The 19,158-nt window shown below is 40.1% G+C and overlaps 6 protein-coding genes across 18 annotated transcripts; 2 read left to right on the plus strand and 4 right to left on the minus strand.

Annotated features, from left to right (window-relative positions):
- The first annotated feature begins 41 nt into the window (after positions 1-41).
- Positions 42-6,190, plus strand: LOC136191729 (germ cell nuclear acidic protein-like). Of its 3 annotated transcripts, none has more exons than XM_065980145.1 (20): positions 42-140; positions 203-434; positions 495-659; positions 712-792; positions 843-953; positions 1,008-1,064; positions 1,120-1,257; positions 1,311-1,491; positions 1,558-1,607; positions 1,662-1,804; positions 1,861-1,931; positions 1,983-2,041; positions 2,111-2,210; positions 2,279-2,392; positions 2,450-2,509; positions 2,559-2,959; positions 3,011-3,100; positions 3,165-3,194; positions 5,444-5,527; positions 5,581-6,190. In XM_065980145.1, the coding sequence occupies exons 1-16, from the start codon at positions 48-50 to the stop codon at positions 2,728-2,730; spliced, it is 1,827 nt and encodes a 608-aa protein (XP_065836217.1). In that variant the 5' UTR covers positions 42-47; the 3' UTR covers positions 2,731-2,959; positions 3,011-3,100; positions 3,165-3,194; positions 5,444-5,527; positions 5,581-6,190. The 3 variants fall into 3 exon arrangements, with proteins under 3 accessions (XP_065836217.1, XP_065836208.1, XP_065836203.1); XM_065980136.1 differs by lacking the exons at positions 5,444-5,527; positions 5,581-6,190 and adding exons at positions 3,254-3,337; positions 3,391-3,999 and having other exon boundaries at positions 999-1,064; positions 3,011-3,120; XM_065980131.1 differs by lacking the exons at positions 5,444-5,527; positions 5,581-6,190 and adding exons at positions 3,254-3,337; positions 3,391-3,999 and having other exon boundaries at positions 999-1,064.
- On the minus strand, positions 3,582-4,872 carry LOC136199053 (influenza virus NS1A-binding protein homolog). The gene is made up of 4 exons (XM_065989160.1): positions 4,852-4,872; positions 4,618-4,696; positions 4,448-4,560; positions 3,582-4,394 (listed from the first exon to the last, which is right to left on the minus strand). The coding sequence occupies exons 1-4, from the start codon at positions 4,870-4,872 to the stop codon at positions 3,582-3,584; spliced, it is 1,026 nt and encodes a 341-aa protein (XP_065845232.1).
- On the minus strand, positions 5,729-7,208 carry LOC136191848 (uncharacterized). Its single transcript, XM_065980260.1, has 3 exons — positions 6,849-7,208; positions 6,633-6,796; positions 5,729-6,582 (listed from the first exon to the last, which is right to left on the minus strand). Exons 1-3 carry the CDS (start codon positions 7,129-7,131, stop codon positions 5,773-5,775), a joined length of 1,257 nt encoding a protein of 418 aa, XP_065836332.1. The 5' UTR covers positions 7,132-7,208; the 3' UTR covers positions 5,729-5,772.
- Positions 7,012-17,896, plus strand: LOC136191902 (uncharacterized). Of its 9 annotated transcripts, none has more exons than XM_065980363.1 (17): positions 7,013-7,560; positions 7,701-7,776; positions 7,835-7,902; positions 7,962-8,036; positions 8,093-8,195; positions 8,284-8,340; positions 8,392-8,516; positions 8,579-8,660; positions 8,948-9,064; positions 9,120-9,166; positions 9,217-9,318; positions 9,372-9,599; positions 9,679-9,855; positions 9,905-9,958; positions 10,004-10,041; positions 10,101-10,184; positions 10,237-10,981. In XM_065980363.1, the coding sequence occupies exons 1-5, from the start codon at positions 7,443-7,445 to the stop codon at positions 8,104-8,106; spliced, it is 351 nt and encodes a 116-aa protein (XP_065836435.1). In that variant the 5' UTR covers positions 7,013-7,442; the 3' UTR covers positions 8,107-8,195; positions 8,284-8,340; positions 8,392-8,516; positions 8,579-8,660; positions 8,948-9,064; positions 9,120-9,166; positions 9,217-9,318; positions 9,372-9,599; positions 9,679-9,855; positions 9,905-9,958; positions 10,004-10,041; positions 10,101-10,184; positions 10,237-10,981. The 9 variants fall into 9 exon arrangements, 7 of the variants coding, with proteins under 7 accessions (XP_065836435.1, XP_065836440.1, XP_065836426.1 ...); XM_065980368.1 differs by having other exon boundaries at positions 10,028-10,041; XR_010671049.1 differs by lacking the exon at positions 9,905-9,958 and having other exon boundaries at positions 7,012-7,560; positions 7,690-7,776.
- Positions 10,389-19,018, minus strand: LOC136191822 (uncharacterized). Of its 3 annotated transcripts, none has more exons than XM_065980243.1 (3): positions 18,684-19,018; positions 11,297-11,523; positions 10,389-11,246 (listed from the first exon to the last, which is right to left on the minus strand). In XM_065980243.1, the coding sequence occupies exons 1-3, from the start codon at positions 18,961-18,963 to the stop codon at positions 10,428-10,430; spliced, it is 1,326 nt and encodes a 441-aa protein (XP_065836315.1). In that variant the 5' UTR covers positions 18,964-19,018; the 3' UTR covers positions 10,389-10,427. The 3 variants fall into 3 exon arrangements, with proteins under 3 accessions (XP_065836315.1, XP_065836312.1, XP_065836318.1); XM_065980240.1 differs by lacking the exon at positions 18,684-19,018 and adding an exon at positions 11,576-11,912; XM_065980246.1 differs by lacking the exons at positions 10,389-11,246; positions 11,297-11,523 and adding exons at positions 17,572-18,417; positions 18,468-18,631 and having other exon boundaries at positions 18,684-19,012.
- LOC136191858 (uncharacterized) lies at positions 14,230-15,626 on the minus strand. The gene is made up of 3 exons (XM_065980272.1): positions 15,292-15,626; positions 15,132-15,229; positions 14,230-15,081 (listed from the first exon to the last, which is right to left on the minus strand). The coding sequence occupies exons 1-3, from the start codon at positions 15,572-15,574 to the stop codon at positions 14,269-14,271; spliced, it is 1,194 nt and encodes a 397-aa protein (XP_065836344.1). The 5' UTR covers positions 15,575-15,626; the 3' UTR covers positions 14,230-14,268.
- Positions 19,019-19,158: the final 140 nt, after the last annotated feature.

Consider the following 19,158-nt stretch of genomic DNA (forward strand, 5'->3'; position numbering starts at 1 on the left):
CGCGCGTTTTTGGACACGAATTCAAATTGTGCCGTCCCGGATTAGCAATGGAGGTGTTGATAGTGCTGCCAGAAAGCTCTCTGAAAGAGCTGAGAAGAATGAAGGATCGCTTTCACATCACGTCGATAAAAATAGTAAAGGTGAAGTGGGAGAGAACAGGAGGTCGATTCTCGGGACGAACGTCGCTTTTTTTTCGAGATAGGAACTCCCCGAACCGAAAACGTCGCCGAGCCCGAGTCCCATTCGTCGCAAAAAGACGCGCGCCTGCAGAATCGTGGACTCGGAAGAGGAGGAAGACGAAGAGGAGGCGATTTCGAGGAAGAGTTTTGATGAAGATGACGACGTCATCTCCGAACCGAAATCATCTGCTGATGAAGAAGATTCAATCGTTGTCGTGGAATCCGATAGCGATGAAGAGAAAGAGGAGAATTCAGGTACACGTGCAGCACACCCAATAAATAAATAAATATATAAATCAGCGAAAATATATTCAGAAGCTTCGCCGAGGCTCGTAAACACGAGTCATTGTAGCTTTATCATTTCGGAAGCGGAGGAAGGGATTTTGAGCAAGAGTTTCAAGAGTGAAAATGATGACGTCAGCGATGACGAGGACGACGACGATGAGGAGTCTTTTCATCTCGTAGGGAAATTTACACTAGGTATCCTTAGCTACGTCATAGTTTTACACGTCATACCGTAGTCTGCTTCTAGATGATGACAATGACTCTAAACCGAAGCGATTCATTAGAAAGAATTCGATTGTGTTTGATCTGGAGGAGGATTTCACATTAGGTGCAATAAATACAAGAGTACCTCTCTGTTTTACTAATAGATATTTTTAGATATAACCCCAAGTCCTGTTCAACGTCGTGAAACGACGACAAAGATCACTGATAAAAGCGATGATGACGACGACGACGACTTGACTTTTCACTTGGGAAAATTGAGATTAGGTACCGTATCTATAATATGTAATCCAGGCACATTAGAGGTTACAGATACTTTAGATGACGAAGATGATGACTCTTCTTGGAAGAATTCCAAGAAGTTGACCGAGGAATCAGGTACAATTAATTCAGAAGTAGAAACACGCATTTGTTTCACAATAGAAATTTTCAGAAGTGTCACCGAGTCCCATTCAGGCGAAAAAGACGCAAAAGCGCAGAATATTGTATTCAGACGAGGACGAGGACGAGGAGAAGGCCAAAAGTTTGGGCAAGGATTCTGATGACGACGATTTGCCTTTATTTTCACTAGGTATTTCATCCGTAAATTCAATAGAGATTACAGTTATTCTTATATGCGTTTAGATGATGACTCTGAGGAGAAGAAGAAGAAGAGCTCGGAGCGGACTGTGATTGCGTGCAGTGACACGGACAGCGATGCGGAAAATGAACCAATGATGGAAACGACGACAAAAAAGAAGAAGAAACGTCGCGTGAGTTTCTGGAATCTTGGAAACTCCGTGCCACAACCCGTCACACCCTTCAAGTAACGAAAACAAGAAAACTCGACTTTGGATTAATCAATTATAAATTTTTTGTTTAATTAATTAAGGACTGCTACGCCATGTATGGCTACTCCTTGTTATGCTACTCTTTATAAGGGTAATGGCTATTATTTATTGTATTTTTCTGTTTTGTTTATTATACATTGTCTAGGCCTTCGAACGCCCAAATCTGCGGCTTCTTTTCTAAAAACTCCTCAGACGGCCATTGGACAATCTGGGCAATACAATAGATACAAGAGTAGTCTGATTAGTGATCTATTTATTATATACAACGAGAGCGTCTTCAATGGAAAGGTTGGCGATGTCAAAGTTGTAAGAAAACGTGTGTAGTTTTGTCTAATTCTCTTCAGTTGCCTGATGATTTGAAATTTGAGTGGAATGCAAGACTCACTTCAACTGCAGGAAGCTGCGCCTATACCTGGTTAATTAAAAACACGACGAAAGACATAGTTTATTATTATTTATCTTTTAGGAAGAACAACGAACGCAGTGCTACAATTACTCTGTCTACAAAAATTATCGACAGCTACGGTAATTATTGATTCAATAAACTCGCGATTATAAATAAATAATCTGGCCCTTTTTCTCCCTCTTTGTTAGAACGGCTCAGGGACACGCTTATCCACGAGCTTTGCCATGCTGCAACGTGGATTATAGACAATGATCGACACGCTCATCATGGTCCCGCATGGAAGAAATGGTATGTATCTTAATTAAACCATTAGTTAAATAATAATTATTAGTATTATTTATACAGTATGTGTTTAGGGTTCGAATTGCTGAGAGTATTCACCCTGACCTGCCTTGCGTTTCTCGGTGTCATAACTATAGTATCAACACAAAGTATACGTACATCTGTCAGAATTCCGACTGCTACTTTTCGTAAGGATTTGACTCTGTCTCTAACATTATTGAATTTTTAATTTTTTATATATATAGAGAAGGTCGTCATTCAAAGTCAATTAATTTAGATCGTGCGCGTTGTCCCGTTTGCATGAGGTAAGTCATTATTATTAGATATTTTTCAATGTAATGTTGTCTTTTGAAGTCGACTTCAGTTGATGAACAAGAGTGGGCATTCATCCGCAGCTCGAAGCAATCCTTATTGCGATTTTGTGAAGCAGAATTTTGCTCGAGTCCAGCGCGAAAATCCTCATTTGAAATTTCATGAAATCTCAAAAATTCTTGCCAGTCAATATCGCACGCCGGCAAAATTCTAAAACGTTTTATTTCGTTTGAAACGGTCCGTTGGCTAAGAATAAATTTTAAGGACTCGGTCTCCTCAATTCTTCCGATACGAGGAGAGAAGGATCTAGGAACGAACTAATGAATCAATAAGTTCGAGTTCTTACTCGAGGGTCTTCAGGAAACTCCGTGACGTCATTGGCAAAGGTGTAGTCGATCGTTTTTTCTTATGGGAAACAGGGCAAACGTTTAAAAATTTGAAGAGTGCGAGAAGTCGTTCGCGCTTTGCTCAAGTGTGAAACGCTTTTGATTTAGACTGGAATTGAGTTGTCTATGTTAACACGCAGAACTGCGCGTTTTGGAAATAATGGACAACGAAAATGTCAGAAGCAGATCTGTTTTGGAGTTAATAAATAAATTAATAGGTAATGAAAATAGTTATGTCTAGCTGATCATTCTTTTCTTACAGGGACGTCGTATTAAAGGTCGGAAATCATTCGTAAGTGTAAAACAAATGATGTAATGGTTTTGAATTATGTTGCATCCGGGTTTTCATAGATAACGCGCGCTTAATTATTCGTTCAGCGGCCAAAGAATCCGCTGAATTTCCATCTCGTTTCATCGTCGTTTTACACTTGATCAGTAAGTTTGCACGCGTCGTAAATGATGTCTGATTATTCTCAAAGTCTTGTCAGACAATCTTTTCGTCGACGGCGCTGTTTTTTGCGACGTGAAAAATTTGAATTCATTTTTGCTGAAAGACAATAAGTCAAAGAACAGTGGCCAAAGCATTGGAGTGATTCTCCTGTCTTCTTCATCACGAAGAACGAAGAATTGGATGGTCACGTGACAAACACGAAATTTTAATTGGATCTCAAAAACACAATTACAATTTCAAACATTCAAGTGAGTTCTCTGCACCCGATCCCCCCACAACGACTAATTTATTGTCTTTTGTTTTACATGCACCATGTGACTCTCGTCCCTCATTCATTGATGGCAATGGAAGCCAATCCCCGGATAATTCATCATACAATTCAACACAATTGCTATATCCAAATCCTCCTGTTGCGACAAGTTTTCCATTCCATGAGGACAATTGACACGTGTAGTTTGTAGTTGGATTGATATCAATCCACTTTTGTTCCTTCATCAAAAAACATTCAACTGATTTCCTCGCCCCCACCCCTCCTCCAACAAACATTTTATCATCAATCACAGCCAATGAACAGTATAACCGTTTATTCTTCATTTTCTTTATTGGTTCCCATTCTCCCTTATTAATATCAAAACAATCAACTTGATCACTCCATGGATCCCCTCCCACAAGATAAATGTTCCCATTGTGTCCAATTGCTGATCTTCCATAGAGTTGATATTCATGTGGTATTTCAGTTAATAATTCCAAATCTCTCGTTTCACTTTTCCATTCATAAATTCTCTTGCATTGTTCCCCAGTGTAACCGCCCCCCTCCATGACATATCCTTTCCCTTCACATTCAAAGACACTTCCTATGACAAAACCCAGGTCATGCTTCTCTCCCTTCCACGCTCCCTCCTTCAACTGAATCATTCTATCATTCCAACCAACATGTATCATTCCATTGATTTCAGCCACACATCCAAATGGCAAACAATTAATGGGCATGTTTGGTTCGAATTGTTTCCATTTGAGATGACCCCCATCCCATCGTCCAATCTAAAATCAATATCCAATTCTCAATCCTATTTATATCAACCAAATAAAATAACCTTATTTCTCAATCCAATATTAGTCAATTCCGATTTCATATTCTTCTTCTCCGATTCGGAAAGCTTTTTCTCCAATTCTTTCTTCTCCGCCGCCAACGATCTTCTCTCTTCTCCTGATAATTTCACAAAATCAATAAAGAAAATTGTATTATTGTTCCAAATTCGCTCACCTAGTACTTTGACGACGTGTTTCTGTCTTTCGGTCTCTCGCACAATCGTCACAAATTGATCGTAAGACGTGTTTCTTGGCTATTGATTTTTGGATGTAACCAGGGCAAAAAATGACTTTTTCTGACGACGGCGTTCTTCTAACAAAATTTGACAGAATGTATGACAATGTAAGACCAGGAAATGGGATAAATAATTGTGAAATATCAATTAGAAAGCGAACATTGGATTTCTACTCCTAATTTCCATATTGTCATATGGGTTAGGATGGGCGAACATATAGAGATTTGAAGAGTGCGAGAGAAGTCGTTCGCGCTTTGCTCAAAGAGGGAGAGAAGAAATGAAATACATTTCAACACAAATTCAACACAACGTTATTTATCTATTGATTTATTTTCTTATATAGCGTTTCATCGATTACGCACTCTTATCTCGCGTTGATATTCTAAATAAGGTTGAGAACACGTGGTTCGTCTCCTCGATTCTTCCAATAGAACGAGACAAAGAGAGAAGGGTCTAGGAACGAACTAATGAATCAATAAGTTCGAGAGAAGATGCGAAACGCTTTCGATTTTGACTGGAAGTAAGTTTTCTATGTTAACACGCTGAACTGCGCTGTTTGGAAATAATAGACAATGAAAATGACAAAAGCAGATCTGTTTTGGAATTAATAAATAAATTAATAGGTAATGAAAAATAGTTATGTCTAGCTGATTATTCTTTTCTTACAGAGACGTTGTATTAATTATTTAAAGGCGGGAAATCATTCGTAAGTGTAAAACAAACGATGTAATAGTTTTAAATTCTTTTACATCCGGGTTTCCATAGATAACGCGCGCTTAATTATTCGTTCGGCGGCCAAAGAATCAGCTGAATTTCCATCTCATTTCATCGTGGTTTTCCACTTGATGAGTAAGTTTGCACGCGTTGTAACTGATGTCTGATTATTGACAGAAGATTGTCAGATAATCTTTTCGTCTTTTTGCGCTGTTTTTTGCGACGTGAAAAATTTGAATTCTTTTTGGCGGAAAGAGAATAAGTCAAAGAACAGTGGACGAAGCATTGGAGTGATTCTCTGGTCTTCTTCATCACGAAGAACGAAGAATTGGATGGTCACGTGACAAACACGAAATTTTAATTGGATCTCAAAAACACAATTACAATTTCAAACATTCAAGTGAGTTCCAAGCACCCCTTCCCCCCACTACAACTAATTGATTGTCTTTTGTTTCACATGCACCATGGAGACATCGTCTCTCATTCATTGATGGCAATGGAAGCCAATCCCCGGATAATTCATCATACAATTCAACACAATTGCTCTTCCATTCTCCTCCTGTTGCGACAAGTTTTCCATTCAATGAGGACAATTGACACAAGTACTCTGTAGTTGGATTGATATCAATCCACTTTTGTTCCTTCATCAAAAAACATTCAACTGAATTCCCCGCCCACAACCCTCCTCCAACAAACATTTTATCATCAATCACAGCCAATGAACACCAAGACCGTCCATTCTTCATTTTCTTTATTGGTTCCCATTCTCCCTTATTAATATCAAAACAATCAACTCGATCACTCCCCCCTCCCACAAGATAAATGTTCCCATTGTGTCCAATTGCTGATCTGTCATCGAGTTGATATTCATGTGGTATTTCAGTTAATAATTCCAAATCTCTCGTTTCACTTTTCCATTCATAAATTCTCTTGCATTGTTCCCCAGTGAAACCGCCCCCCTCCATGACATATCCTTTCCCTTCACATTCAAAGACACTCCCTATGCGAAAACCCAGGTCATGCTTCTCTCCCTTCCACGCTCCCTCCTTCAACTGAAACATTCTATCCAACCAACCAACATGTATCATTCCATTGATTTCAGCCACACATCCAAATGGATAACACCAATCAATGGGCATGTTTGGTTCGAATTGTTTCCATTTGAGATGACCCCCATCCCATCGTCCAATCTAAAAATATCCAATTCTCAATCCTATTTATATCAACCAAATAAAATAACCTTATTTCTCAATCCAATATTAGTCATTTCCGATTTCGCATTCTTCTTCTCGGATTCCGCTCGCTTTTTCTCCGATTCTGCAAGCTTCTTCGCGAATTCCGCAAGCTTGTTCTCCAGATCGTTCTTCCCTTCTTCTCCCGCCGCCGACGATCTTTTCTCTCTTCCTGAAAATGTCACAAAATGAATCCCAAATATCAGGTCATCGAAATCGCTCACCTAGCACTTTGACGACGTGTTCCTGTCCTTCGGTCTTTCGCACAATCGTCACAAATTGATCGTAAGACGTCGGTCCCTTTCGCGGCAAAATTTCTTTGAGTAGCATGCGCGATTTCTCTTGCCTCGTCGAAATCGCGCGAAGATGTTGATGTTCCTCGTCTGTAACGAGTTTTTCGCTGTAGAGACGATCGAAGAGGGAGTCGGGATCGAGAACTCGGACGAGATCGCTGAATATGGGTCGGACAATCGACTCCCATCGTTCGTCGATCAATGCGGAAGACATTTGGACAAGCTAAGAGCGGAGAGGCGATATATGACGGCTAGGGCGGCTGTGAGAACAATGCGGGGAATTCGGGGAGGTCGCATAATTATGTAAGGCGAGCTCGGTTCGGGGAAATCCCCACGAGAGTCCCTGGTAGCAAAAACAAGTGAAATCGCTTGAGATTTGATTTGATTTTCGGTTTGGAGTGGAATTCACAATTCTTGACGTTCTGCATTAGCAAAATTATGCGATATGACGAGGGAAACGAAGGGAGAACGACAATGAGATGGGAATCGTCACACGTGACGAATTGCAATTAGGAATTTGAATCGATGACGTCAAAGCGGAGGAGGCTTTCCTATAACGCACGCTATAGTTACGAGCCGATCGCTCTCCTTCGTCAAAACGCGACGAATCATCGCCGTTTCTACAGCACAACAACAAAGAACGGTGAGCAAGCTCCACACATACGCGTATTCGCATCGACTAGACTCAAATGGGGCGAAGAAAGAGCCTTAATTTAATCCTTTGGAATTCCCTTTCTTTCGTTGGAGACGAATCGTTATTTTTGCTTGGAAGTCTCGTTTTAGGTCTTTGCTCGTGTGGGGAAGTCAAGAGGCTCTCGATAGGGAATTGGAAGAAGACGAAAGGAGACGAAAACATGATGTTTTTAGGCGATAATCTTATTTATTTATTTATTTATTTATTCATTTATTTATTTCAGAAGTGAGTGCACTTATTGGACATCTGAAAAAATCGGTCAAAGATCAGTCGAAAAAAGTTCATCTCGAGGCACGTACACGAAATCTTCTGTTATAATTCAATATATTATACTCGTTGTTATTTCTCAGGTGTTTGGCCACGAGAAATAGGGACTTTCATTTTGTTACTGGTTCAGCAAAAATCGTCACATATGCAATACGAAGGTTAATTAATTAATTAATAAAAAAAATCATCTTTACATTTATTTCTCTTTTCTCAGCAATGCAGCTGTAACAATGTTCAAATTGACCGCTTGGTTATATAGCAGTTCATCGAGCATGCTTCCTGAAGCCATACACTCATTCATCCATACGCTAAATCAGGTAGAGGACACTTGCTTCGCTCCTAGACTCTTTTGAAGGGCCCTAGATAAAATCATTTATATACATAATACACGTGTTTTCACTCTAGGGTCTCCTTGCTATTGGGAATAGCAAACTCAATAGGAAAACCCGACCCAGATCATCCGTAAGCGCGCGTTTAGAGAATCCAGTTGCCTCTCTATTTCTTCTCCTTTAGCTCTGGATTCTCTCGAGTTGAGTACGTCTAGGCGTTGGTGAGTGGCGTGGGAATCTTCTTCCTTGGAGCCGATGCAATCAATCCACGGACTCTGGCATCGTCCTCATCTCGAATCCCTTCAACTGGTACCCCGACCCCGTAGCACAGGGGAAAATCTCCCTATTTAATTTGACGTGTCGTTTCTTAGGCTCTGGTTCTATTAGGCGGATCAGCTATTGTTGAAATCGATACGGTTATTTATTCGTCTTTTCTCTGGGGGTCTAAACAAGGTACACTTCTCCGCCCGGCGATCGTGCACGTGAGAGCGAGCGCTCATAGGCGCCGGCCTGCATGACTTTTCGAGAATACGTGTAGAATTGTATTTATTGTAATCGCGTCCATGGGAAATCGTTTTGCACTATTCGTGCGATTTGGTCGCGATCCTTGTGCCGTCGCCGTTCTTTTGGAAGACAGTGCCGCCCGCCCGTCGTTGGGGTAGCGATCGCCGGTCTCTGTCTCTCCCTCGCGACGTATCAAGGACATATTGTTTATGACTCGATCGACTCGATTTGTATAGGAAGTAAGGGGGATTTTGTATCCATGGTCTTTGTGAGAGCATTGAGTGGGTTCGAGGCTTACTTGGGTGCGTTGCCGCGTTTCTTATTCGAAGAAATATGGATTTTCTCGTGGGAAGGTTGGCTTGCACGCGTTGCTACATATTCTCAATTAATTCCTCGACTTTCTATAAGAAAAATTTATTCGGCAAAGCTTCGTCGTATAAATAAACGGAAAATTGGTACATAAGACTATTAGCTACTAAATTGTTATATATATTTTTGGTGTTAGGAAAAGCAAAGGCAAACTGCAATAGGGCGTCGTTTTATGAAGAAGAGATGATGATGGCGAGAAAATTTCGGCTTTTCTGCTCAAGTAAAGAAAATCAGCGATGTAGAAACGAGATTAGTATTGATTTTATTAATTAATATTGATTTTTGAGTCAGATTGTCGTGTGATCGTGTGAGAATGAGGGAAGAGTGAAGAAGGCGAGAGTATGCTTGGATCTTTCTCCAATAGTTCCACGATCAATCTGCAGAGTCAATAAACGAAAAGTGGTAATGAAATCATTACGTTTCAAATGGCTATTGATTTTTGGATGTAACCTGGGCAAAAAAATGACTTTTTCTGACGACGGCGTTCTTCTAACAAAATTTGACAGAATGTATGACAATGTAAGACCAGGAAATGAAATACATTTCAACACAAATTTGACACAACGTTATTTATCTATTAATTTATTTTCTTATATAGCGTTTCATCGATTATGCACTCTTATCTCGCGTTTATATTCTAAATGAGGTTGAGAACACGTGGCTCGTCTCCTCGATTCTTCCAATAGAACGAGACAAAGCGAGAAGGGTCTAGGAACGAACTAATGAATCAATAAGTTCGAGAGAAGATGCGAAACGCTTTCGATTTTGACTGGAAGTAAGTTTTCTATGTTAACACGCTGAACATCGCTGTTTGGAAATAATAGACAATGAAAATGACAAAAGCAGATCTGTTTTGGAATTAATAAATAAATTAATAGGTAATGAAAAATAGTTATGTCTAGCTGATTATTCTTTTCGTACAGAGACGTTGTATTAATTATTTAAAGGCGGGAAATCATTCGTAAGTGTAAAACAAACGATGTAATGGTTTTAAATTCTGATACATCCGGGTTTTCATAGATAACGCGCGCTTAATTATTCGTTCGGCGGCCAAAGAATCAGCTGAATTTCCATCTCATTTCATCGTGGTTTTGCACTTGATGAGTAAGTTTGCACGCGTTGTAACTGATGTCTGATTATTCACGAAGATTGTCAGATAATCTTTTCGTCTTTTGCGCTGTTTTTTGCGACGTGAAAAATTTGAATTCTTTTTGGCGGAAAGAGAATAAGTCAAAGAACAGTGGCCGAAGCATTGGAGTGATTCTCTGGTCTTCTTCATCACGAAGAACGAAGAATTGGATGGTCACGTGACAAACACGAAATTTTAATTGGATCTCAAAAGCACAATTACAATTTCAAACATTCAAGTGAGTTCTTTGCACCCTCTCCCCCCACTACAACTAATTGATTGTCTTTTGTTTCACATGCACCATGGTAACATCGTCCCTCATTCATTGATGGCAATGGAAGCCAATCCCCGGATAATTCATCATACAATTCAACACAATTGCTCTTCCAATCTCTTCCTCCTGTTGCGACAAGTTTTCCATTCAATGAGGAAAATTGACACCCGTACTTTGTAGTTGGATTGATATCAATCCACTTTTGTTCCTTCATCAAAAAACATTCAACTGAATTCCCCGCCCCTTCCCCTCCGCCAACAAACATTTTATCATCAATCACAGCCAATGAACACCAATACCGTTCATTCTTCATTTTCTTTATTGGTTCCCATTCTCCCTTATTAATATCAAAACAATCAACTCGATCACTCCGTGGATACCCTCCCACAAGATAAATGTTCCCATTGTGTCCAATTGCTGATCTGTCATTGAGTTGATATTCATGTGGTATTTCAGTTAATAATTCCAAATCTCTCGTTTCACTTTTCCATTCATAAATTCTCTTGCATTGGGCCCCAATGACCCCGCCCCCCTCCATGACATATCCTTTCCCTTCACATTCAAAGACACTCCCTATGCGAAAACCCAGGTCATGCTTCTCTCCCTTCCACGCTCCCTCCTTCAACTGAAACATTCTATCCAACCAACCAACATGTATCATTCCATTGATTTCAGCCACACATCCAAATGGCCAACACCAATCAATGGGCATGTTTGATTCGAATTGTTTCCATTTGAGATGACCCCCATCCCATCGTCCAATCTAAAAATATCCAATTCTCAATTCTATTTATATCAACCAAATAAAATAACCTTATTTCTCAATCCAATATTAGTCATTTCCGATTTCGCATTCTTCTTCTCCGATTCGGAAAGCTTCTTTTCGGATTCCGTTCGCTTCATCTCGGACTCCGCTCGCTTTTTCTCTGATTCCTCATGCTTTTTCTCCCATTCAGTACGCTTCTTTTCTGATTCAGCTAGCTTTTTCTCCAGTTCGTTCTTCCTTTCTTCTCCCGCCGCCGATGATCTTTTCTCTCCTTCTGAAAATTTCACAAAATCGATCACGAAAATCACATCATTGAAATCGCTCACCTACAAGTACTTTGACGACGTGTTTCTGTCCTTGGGTCTCTCGCACTATCGTCACAAATTGATCGTAAGACGTCTCTCCCTTTCGCGGCAAAATATCGCTGAGTAGCAAGCGAGATTTCTCTTCTCTCGACGACATCAAGCGAAGACGGTGATATTCCTCTTTGGTGACGAGTTCGTCGCTGTAGAGACGATCGAGGAAGGAGTCGGGATCGAGAACGGGGACGAGATCACTGAAGAGAGGTCGGACAATCGACTCCCATCGTTTGTCGATCAATGAAGACATCATTTTGGACAAGAGAGAGCGGAGACGGAACAACGGCTAGGGCGGCTGTGAGAACAATGAGGGGAAATCGGGGAGGGACGAATACTTATGTAAGGTGAGCACGCGGTTCGGGGAAATCCCCACGAGAGTCCCTGGTAGCAAAAACAAGTGAAATCGCTTGAGATTTGATTTGATTTTCGGTTTGGAGTGGAATTCACAATTATTGACGTTCTGCATTAGCAAAATTATGCGATATACCGAGGGAAACGAAGGGAGAAGGATCGTCACACGTGACGAATTGCAATTAGGAATTTGAATCGATGACGTCAAAGCGGAGGAGGCTTTCCTATAACGCACGCTATGATTACGAGCCGATCGCTCTCCTTCGTCGAAACGCGACGCATCATCGCCGTTTCTACAGCAAAACAGCAAAGAACGGTGAGCAAGCGCCACACATACGCGAATTCGCATCGACTAGACTCAAAGGGGCGACGAAAGAGCCTCATGGAGACGAATCGTTATTTTTGCTTGGAAGTCTCGTTTTAGGTCTTTGCTCGTCTGGGGAAGTCAAGAGGCTCTCATTGGAGAAGTGGAAATTGGATATGAAAGAAGACGAAAGGAGACGAAAGCGTAATGTTTTTAGACGATCATCTTATTTATTTGTTTATTTATTTATTTATTTAATAATTTCAGAATTGAGCGCAGTAATTGGACATCTGAAAAATCGGTCAAAGATCAGTCGAAAAAAGAAGTTCATCTCGAGGCACGTACATGATATATTTTCCTTTAATTCAATATATTATACTCGTTGTTATTTCTTAGGTTTTTGGCAAAGAGAGACTTTCATTTTTTACTAGTCGAGCTAAAAATCGCCACATACCTGGTTAATTAAAAACACGACAAAAGACATAGTTTATTATTATTGGTATTTATCTTTTAGGAAGAACAACGAACGCAGTGCTACAATCACTCTGTCAACTAAAATTATTGACAGCTATGGTAATTATTGATTCAATAAACTTGCAATTCTAATTTTTCCCCCTCTCTTTCTTAGAACGTCTTAGGGACACGCTTATCCACGAGCTTTGCCGCGCTGCCACATGGATTATAGACGAAGATTGACACGCTCATCATGGTCCTGCGTGGAAGAAATGGTATGTACCTTAATTAAAGTATTAGTCAATTAATTATTAGTATTATAAACAAAACGTATACGTACGTCTGTCAGAATTCCAACTGTAAGGATTTGACTCTGTCTCTAACATTATTGAATTATTAATTTTTTTATATAGAGAGAGAAAGTCGTCATTCAAAGTCAATTAATTTGGATCGTGCGCGTTGTCCCGTTTGCACGAGGTAAGTCATTATTATTAGTTAGATATTTTTCAATGTAATGTTGTCTTTTGAAGTCGACTTCAGTTGATGAACAAGAGTGGGCATTCATCCGCGGCTCGAAGCAATCCTTATGCCGATTTTGCGAAACAGAATTTTTCCCGAGTCCAGCGCGAAAATTCTCATTTGGAATTTCATGAAATTTCAAAATTGTCACCAGTCAATATCGCACGCCGGCAAAATTCTAAAACATTTATTTCTCACTTTAAAACGGTCTGTTAGCTAAGAATAAATTTTTAATTAAGGACTCGTTTCGATACAAGGAGAGAAGGGTCTACGAACTAATGAATCAATAAGTTTAGTTCTTACTCGAGGGTGTTCAGGAAACTCCGTGACGTCATTGGCAAAGGTCTAGTCGATCGTTTTTTTGTCGGAACAGGGGCAAACGTATACAAATGTGAAGAGAGTGAATGCAAGAAGTCGTTTTTCTCTAAGTTTGAGTGAAACGCTTTTGATTTAGACTGGAAGTGAGTTTTCTATGTTAACACGCAGAACTGCGCTGTTTGGAAATACTGGGCAACGAAAATGCCAAAAGCAGATCTGTTTTGAAACTAATAAATAAATTAATAGGTAATGAAAAATAGTTATATCTAGCTGATCATTCCTTTCTTACAGAGACGTTGTATTATTTAATTAAAGGCCGGAAATCATTCGTAAGTGTAAAACAAATGATGTAATGGTTTTGAATTCTGATACATCCGGGTTTTCATAGATAACGCGCGTTTAATTATTCGTTCGGCGGCCAAAGAATCAGCTGAATTTCCATCTCAATTCATCGTCGTTTTACACTTGATGAGTAAGTTTGCATGCGTCGTAACTGATGTCTGATTATTCACAAATATTGTCAGATAATCTTTTCGTCTTTGGCGCTGTTTTTTGCGACGTGAAAAATTTGAATTCTTTTTGGCGAAAAGAGAATAAGTCAAAGAACAGTGGCCGAAGCATTGGAGTGATTCTCTGGTCTTCTTCATCACGAAGAACGAAGAATTGGATGGTCACGTGACAAACACGAAATTTTAATTGGATCTCAAAAGCACAATTACAATTTCAAACATTCAAGTGAGTTCTTTGCACCCACTCCCCCCACTACAACTAATTGATTGTCTTTTGTTTCACATGCACCATTGAGACGTCGTCCCTCATTCATTGATGGCAATGGAAGCCAATCCCCGGATAATTCATCATACAATTCAACACAATTGCTCTTCCATCTTCCTCCTGTTGCGACAAGTTTTCCATTCAATGAGGACAATTGACAGAATTCCTTTGTAGTTGGATTGATATCAATCCACTTTTGTTCCTTCATCAAAAAACATTCAACTGAATTCCCCGCCCCGAACCCTCCTCCAACAAACATTTTATCATCAATCACAGCCAATGAACACCAAGACCGTCCATTCTTCATTTTCTTTATTGGTTCCCATTCTCCCTTATTAATATCAAAACAATCAACTCGATCACTCCTCCTCCCTCCCACAAGATAAATGTTCCCATTGTGTCCAATTGCTGATCTGTCATCGAGTTGATATTCATGTGGTATTTCAGTTAATAATTCCAAATCTCTCGTTTCACTTTTCCATTCATAAATTCTCTTGCATTTTCCCTGAAAGAGACCGCCCCCCTCCATGACATATCCTTTCCCTTCACATTCAAAGACACTCCCTATGAGAAAACCCAGGTCATGCTTCTCTCCCTTCCACGCTCCCTCCTTCAACTGAAACATTCTATCCAACCAACCAACATGTATCATTCCATTGATTTCAGCCACACATCCAAATGGATAACACCAATCAATGGGCATGTTTGGTTCGAATTGTTTCCATTTGAGATGACCCCCATCCCATCGTCCAATCTAAAAATATCCAATTCTCAATCCTATTTATATCAACTAAATAAAATAACCTTATTTCTCAATCCAATATTAGTCAATTCCGATTCAACAAGCTTCCTCTTTAATTGTTTCTTCTCCACTTCTCCCGCCGACGATTTTCTCTCTCCTCCTGAGAATTTCATATACTGTAATCAATTGCGAAAATCACGTCATTGTTCCACATTCGCTCACCTAGAACTTTGACGACGTGTTTCTGTCCTTGGGTCTCTCGCACAATCGTCACAAATTGATCGTAAGACGTCTCTCCCTTTCGCGGCAAAATATCGCTGAGTAGCAAGCGAGATTTCTCTTCTCTCGACGGCATCGAGCGAAGACGGTGATATTCCTCTTTTGTGACGAGTTCGTCGCTGTAGAGACGATCGAGGAAGGAGTCGGGATCGAGAACGGGGACGAGATCACTGAATAGAGGTCGGACAATCGACTCCCATCGTTTGTCGATCAATGAAGACATCATTTTGGACAACAGAGAGCGGAGACGGAACGACGGCTAGGGCGGCTGTGAGAACAATGAGGGGAAGTCGGGGAGGTCGCATAATTATGTAAGGTGAGCACTCGGTTCGGGGAAATCCCCACGAGAGTCCCTGGTAGCAAAAACAAGTGAAATCGCTTCAGATTTTATTTTATTTTCGGTTTGGAGTGGAATTCACAATTCTTGACGTTCTGCATTAGCAAAATTATGCGATATGACGAAGGGAGAACGACAATGAGATGGGGATCGTCACACGTGACGAATTGCAATTAGGAATTTGAATCGATGACGTCAAAGCGGAGGAGGCCTATAACGCACGCTATGATTACGAGCCGATCGCTCTCCTTCGTCAAAACGCGACACATCATCGCCGTTTCTACAGCACAACAACAAAGAACGGTGAGCAAGCTCCACGCGAATTCGCATCGACTAGGCTCAAAGGGGCGACGAAAGAGCCTCATTTTCTTTCTTTGGAATATTCCCTTCCTTTTGTATCGGTTTGTTGGAGACGAATCGTTATTTTTGCTTGGAAGTCTCGTTTTAGGTCTTTGCTCGTCTGGGGAAGTCTAGAGGCTCTCGATAGGGGAAGAAAACGAAAGAAGACGAAAACGTGACGCTTTTAGACGATAATCTTATTTATTTATTTATTTATTTATTTATTTATTTCAGAATTGATCGCACTAATTAGACATCTGAAAAAATCGATCAAAGATCAGTCGAAAAAAGAAGTTCATCTCGAGGCACGTACACGAAATCTTTTCTTGTAATTCAATATATTATACTCGTTATTTCTTAGGTGTTTGGCCACGAGAAATAGGGACTTTCATTTTTTTACTGGTTGGGGTAGCGATCGCCGGTCTCTGTCTCTCCCTCGCGACGTATCAAGGACATATTGTTTATAGCTCGATTTGTATAGGAAGTAAGGGGGATTTTGTATCCATGGTCTTTGTGAGAGCATTGAGTCGGTTCTAGGCTTACTTGGGTGCGTTGTCGCGTTTCTTATTTGAAGAAATTTTCTTGTGGGAAGGTTGGCTTGCACGCGTTGTTACATATTCTCAATTAATTCCTCGACTTTCTATAAGCTCGCATGGCATGTTATTTAAACTCGTTTTCTCCTTTGTGAAAACTGAATTCCGAAATTTGCAATTCAATAAACTGAAAATTGGTACATAAGACTATTAGTTACTAAATTGTTATATATAATTTTGGTGTTAAGAAAACCGAAGGCAAGCTGATTGGCAATAGAGCTTCGTTTTATAAAGAAGAGTTGATGATGGCGAGAAAATTCCGGCTCTTCTGCTAAAGCAAAGAAAATCAGTGATGTAGAAACGAGATTAGTAGTATTGATTTAATTAATTAGTAATGATTTTTAGTTAGATTGTCGTGTGATCGTGTGAGAATGAGAAAAGAATGAAGCAGACGAGAGTGTGCATGGGTCTTTTCTCAATAGTTCCACGATCAATCTGAAAAGCCAATAAACGAAAAGTGGTAATGAGATCATTAGGTTTCAAATGGCTATTGATTTTTGGATTAATCAGGGCAAAAAATGACTTTTTCTGACGACGGCGTTCTTCTGACAAAGTTTGACAGAAGACATGACAATGTAAGAAGACCAGGAAATGGGATAAATAATTGTGAAATATCAATTAGAAGGCGAACATTGGATTTCTAAATCTTAATTTCCATATTGTTATATGGGTCTTGACAATCTTTTTTATTTATTTATTTATTGATTAGCGATCTATTTCTCATATACAACGATAGCGTCTTCAATGGAAAGGTTGGCTGTGTCAAAGTTGTAAGAAAACGTGTGTATTTTTATCTAATTCTCTTCAGTTGCCTGATGATTTGAAATTTGAGTGGAATGCAAGACTCACTTCAACTGCAGGAAGCCTATACCTGGTTAATTAATTAAAAACACGACAAAAGTCATACTTTATTATTATTGGTATTTATCTTTTAGGAAGAATTGGATGGTCACGTGACAAACACGAAATTTTAATTGGATCTCAAAAGCACAATTACAATTTCAAACATTCAAGTGAGTTCTTTGCACCCGCTCCCCCCACTACAACTAATTGATTGTCTTTTGTTTCACATGCACCATGGTAACATCGTCTCTCATTCATTGATGGCAATGGAAGCCAATCCCCGGATAATTCATCATACAATTCAACACAATTGCTCTTTCTCAATCCTCCTGTTGCGACAAGTTTTCCATTCAATGAGGACAATTGACACAAGTACTCTGTAGTTGGATTGATATCAATCCACTTTTGTTCCTTCATCAAAAAACATTCAACTGAATTCCTCGCCCCTCTCCCTCCAACAAACATTTTATCATCAATCACAGCCAATGAACACCACCACCGTTTATTCTTCATTTTCTTTATTGGTTCCCATTCTTCCTTATTAATATCAAAACAATCAACTCGATCACTCCACCCTCCCACAAGATAAATGTTCCCATTGTGTCCAATTGCTGATCTGTGATCGAGTTGATATTCATGTGGTATTTCAGTTAATAATTCCAAATCTCTCGTTTCACTTTTCCATTCATAAATTCTCTTGCATTGTTCCCCAGTGTAACCGCCCCCCTCCATGACATGTCCTTTCCCTTCACATTTAAAGACACTCCCTATGCGAATACCCAGGTCATGCTTCTCTCCCTTCCACGCTCCCTCCTTCAACTGAAACATTCTATTCAACCAACCAACATGTATCATTCCATTGATTTCAGCCACACATCCAAATGGCAAACAATAATGAATGGGCATGTTTGGTTCGAATTGTTTCCATTTGAGATGACCCCCATCCCATCGTCCAATCTAAAAATATCCAATTCTCAATCCTATTTATATCAACCAAATAAAATAACCTTATTTCTCAATCCAATATTAGTCATTTCCGATTTCGCATTCTTCTTCTCGGATTCCGCTCGCTTTTTCTCCGATTCTGCAAGCTTCTTCGCGAATTCCGCAAGCTTGTTCTCCAGATCGTTCTTCCCTTCTTCTCCCGCCGCCAACGATCTTTTCTCTCTTCCTGAAAGTTTCACAAAATGAATCCCGAATATCAGGTCATCGAAATCGCTCACCTAGCACTTTGACGACGTGTTCCTGTCCTTCGGTCTTTCGAACAATCGTCACAAATTGATCGTAAGACGTCGGTCCTTTTCGCGGCAAAATTTCTTTGAGTAGCATGCGCGATTTCTCTTGTCTCGTCGAAATCGCGCGAAGATGTTGATGTTCCTCGTCTGTAACGAGTTTTTCGCTGTAGAGACGATCGAGGAGGGAGTCGGGATCGAGAACTCGGACGAGATCACTGAATATGGGTCGGACAATCGATTCCCATCGTTTGTCGATCAGTGCTGACATTTGGACAAGCTAAGAGCGGAGAGGCGATATATGACGGCTAGGGCGGCTGTGAGAACAATGAGGGGAATTCAGGGAGGTCGCATAATTATGTAAGGTGAGCTCGGTTCGGGGAAATCCCCACAAGAGTCCCTGGTAGCAAAAACAAGTGAAATCGCTTGAGATTTGATTTGATTTTCGGTTTGGAGTGGAATTCAC

Source organism: Oscarella lobularis, chromosome 1 (assembly GCF_947507565.1).
Source record: "Oscarella lobularis chromosome 1, ooOscLobu1.1, whole genome shotgun sequence".
Classification (NCBI taxonomy): Eukaryota; Metazoa; Porifera; class Homoscleromorpha; order Homosclerophorida; family Oscarellidae; genus Oscarella; species Oscarella lobularis.